We start from the raw sequence: 3,419 nt of genomic DNA, 5'->3' as shown, positions 1-3,419 counted from the left end.
TATTTGATTTTCAGAAAGTAAATACACTAAATGTAAATTTAGTTATTATAAATTACCTGGTATCTTCGTCTTTTGTGATTTTACTATTAAAAATTGATTATTTTAGACAAATCAAATGAAATAAACTATCTTAAATTAATTTTCACCCAACATAAAAAATTATTTCATATAATTAATATTATAATAAGCTATAATTAATTATTGTCATAGCATGCACTAATTGATTGAAAAAAATACTTTATTTTTTCTTTTACATTTGTCATAGCATGCAAACTATGCAAAATGTAAATATTCTTAGGCGCCTAATATTATGATTTATCTAGCCAACTTATTAATTATGAGTATATGACCTAGTTCTACAAGTTTGTTAAGTGTCAATCATTATGGTTTAAATTTTCCTCTCCGTGTCCCCTAGTGTACCCACTTCATATTACAATCTTGATATATGTTAAACTATGTCTAGTTGACACTTCTAAGTATTAATAACCAAGGAAAACTTTATCTAAAGAAAATTATAATGTAATAAATGCATGACGCGCTTTCATTTCTATATATACACATATCACCTAGATGTCAATCACAAAACCAAGCCAAAAGAAGATACAACAAACTAATCAACCATGCTTTCTACTACTAATTATTCCCTACTAGCAACCATCTTCTTGGTGCTAACCTTTCTTTTACCTTCAAATGGTCAATTAAATGCAACTTTCTATTCTAGCACATGCCCCAATGTGTCATCCATCGTGAGGAATGCTGTTCAGCAAGCTCTACAATCTGATTCCCGAATTGCTGCAAGCCTCACTCGCCTCCACTTTCATGATTGCTTTGTCGATGTAAAATCCCAAAATCAAAAACCTCCCATTTTCGTTTTTTTATCTTTGTCTCAAGAATAAGTTTTATTATATTGATTAGTGTTTTGTGCATTGCAAAATAACTAGGCTTATACAACTAATAAGTGATTTATTTTTTATATTTTAGGGGTGTGATGGGTCCATTTTGTTAGACCAGAGTGGTAACATCACACAGAGCGAGAAAAATGCTGCTCCCAACTTCAGATCCGTTCGGGGCTTTGATGTGGTTGATAACATCAAGAGCTCCATCGAAAGTTCATGTCCTGGAGTGGTATCTTGTGCTGATATTCTTGCCCTTGCAGCAGAATCTTCTGTGTCCTTGGTAATTCATTTACAATATTTCCCTTTTCCTTAATATATAATATACACAAAAAGAGTGTTTGAAAATGTTTATACAAAACTTGTGAAAGTAACTTGTTAGTTCTTTTGAGATTATTTTAATGTTTTTCTTCTCAAGAGCCTAACTAAATGAGTTTTTTGAACTTGTTTCTATGAACCTTAAATTAAAACTTATGAATTCTTGACGAATGCTAAACAGTAAGTTAAGGATACTGATTAGAAAATACAAATGATATACTTTATAATAAAATAATACTTCATTCAAATTCTTGATACAAAAGTTTGGCGCCAAGACTAAACTTGAATAACAATTCCAATACAATTGGATTGTTTAGTCAATTGCATCCAAAATCAATATTTTAAGAGTTTGAGTAAAATATGTAATCTTTATTGTATATACAGCGAAGTGGATATGAAAAATATATATATATATATATATATATATATATATATATATATCAATTACCATCTGTATACTAAATAATTATTTAGAGTGAGATGAGAAATAGTAAAGTGTAAATGAACTTTGCAGTCAGGAGGGCCTTCATGGAACGTACTACTGGGAAGAAGGGACAGTCTAACAGCAAACCAAGCGGGTGCCAACACTTCCATTCCCTCTCCATTTGAGACCCTCGCCAATATCACTTCCAAATTCTCTGCAGTTGGCTTAGACACAACTGATCTCGTTGCATTATCTGGTAACTTTAAAAAAATTTGAAGTTAGAATTCATTAACATTGTTTTTTCTTCACAATTAAGTGAATATATTTTAGTAACTATGAGTATTAATATACACTAATTTTTCTATTATATAAAATATTTTGATACGTTACATTTTTAACGTAATTTAAGAAAATTAAGATTAGAACAAGCCATGTAATCTTTAATTTTTAATTAGGTGCGCATACATTTGGTCGTGCCCAATGCCAATTTTTCTCCCAGAGGCTGTTCAATTTCAGTGGCAGTGGAAGCCCAGACCCAACCCTGAACTCAACCTATTTGGCCACTCTGCAGCAAAATTGTCCACAAAATGGGAATGGGTCTACATTGAACAACCTTGACCCATCAACCCCTGATGCATTTGACAACAACTACTTCAGCAATCTTCTAATCAACATGGGTCTTCTCCAAACTGACCAAGAACTCTTATCCACCAATGGCTCTTCCACAATCTCCATTGTTAACAACTTTGCCAACAACCAAACGGCCTTCTTCCAAGCCTTTGCTCAGTCAATGATCAACATGGGTAACATTAGCCCTTTAACTGGAACCCAGGGTCAAATCAGAACCGATTGTAAGAAAGTCAATGGAAGTTGAAAAGAGAGAGAGAGAGAAAGTATAAATTTATGAGTATTTTTGGTGTTATTTTTAACTGAAAATAAATTTTTATCTCAATAATTATTGAGATAAAATTTTAATTTTGATTTAAAACAAGCACCAATGATACTTGTAAGAAATTGTATCAAAAAGTTACCTTACCACACAGTCCACAAGGAATTCTAGAATTTTGATTTTGCATTTGTGTATGTGAGAGTGAAATGGTTAAGAAATTTGCAACTGAGTATGTTGTCAGGGCATTAAATATAGTTTTTATTTTTGGGTTTGCAAATTAATGGGACTACAAATTGGTTAAGAAAATTAATATGCCTTCTTGGTCTTGTATTGTTCTCTTGTTTCTTTGGAAATACTGTTATGTTTCAAGTGTTCCTTAATAAGAATTTTCCACGTGTATTCTTCTGGTATTTTTCTTTTCTCCCAGCAGCTAGTAGCTCATATTACCATTAATTAGGTGTCAAAACATTATTTAATAAAACAAATTCATGTAATTGTTATCAAAATGGCTATAAATAAATATAAATTTGTATGAAAATATCAAACTCTCGAGAAAGTAATGCTGCATTTGCTTCTTCCGTTTGGGTCAAGCGACTCACAGCAATTAAGGAAAACACAATAAAGTTGTATTGAAGTCTTAGATCGACGACCGAAAGAAAAGGGATTTGCTTCATTACAAATGATATCCCTAAGTTACTATAATCTATTAAAATATTAGCAAAAGCAATAATAGAGTTTATCTGGGACACTAGAGATTAAGCATCTATCCAATTGAACCATGCCAAATAAACAAACTAATTTAGACCTTGTAGCAACTTTTTATAAATACTGACTTTGTGTGCTTCTTCTATTTTTTATTTAATATATTAAGTTGTGTTTTTATTTATTAATACTT

General features: G+C 31.1%; 1 protein-coding gene across 1 annotated transcript; it reads left to right on the top strand.

The window, feature by feature from the left end:
- The first annotated feature begins 620 nt into the window (after positions 1-620).
- LOC113872557 (peroxidase A2-like) lies at positions 621-2,509 on the top strand. The gene is made up of 4 exons (XM_027510193.1): positions 621-836; positions 982-1,176; positions 1,726-1,891; positions 2,091-2,509. The coding sequence occupies exons 1-4, from the start codon at positions 621-623 to the stop codon at positions 2,507-2,509; spliced, it is 996 nt and encodes a 331-aa protein (XP_027365994.1).
- The last annotated feature ends 910 nt before the right edge of the window (positions 2,510-3,419 follow it).

This window comes from Abrus precatorius, unplaced genomic scaffold, assembly GCF_003935025.1.
Source record: "Abrus precatorius isolate BTA unplaced genomic scaffold, Abrus_2018 Scaffold7, whole genome shotgun sequence".
NCBI classification, from domain to species: domain Eukaryota; kingdom Viridiplantae; phylum Streptophyta; class Magnoliopsida; order Fabales; family Fabaceae; genus Abrus; species Abrus precatorius.
Note: the sequence above shows the minus strand (reverse complement) of the source record. Positions and strands in the feature narration are given on the sequence as shown.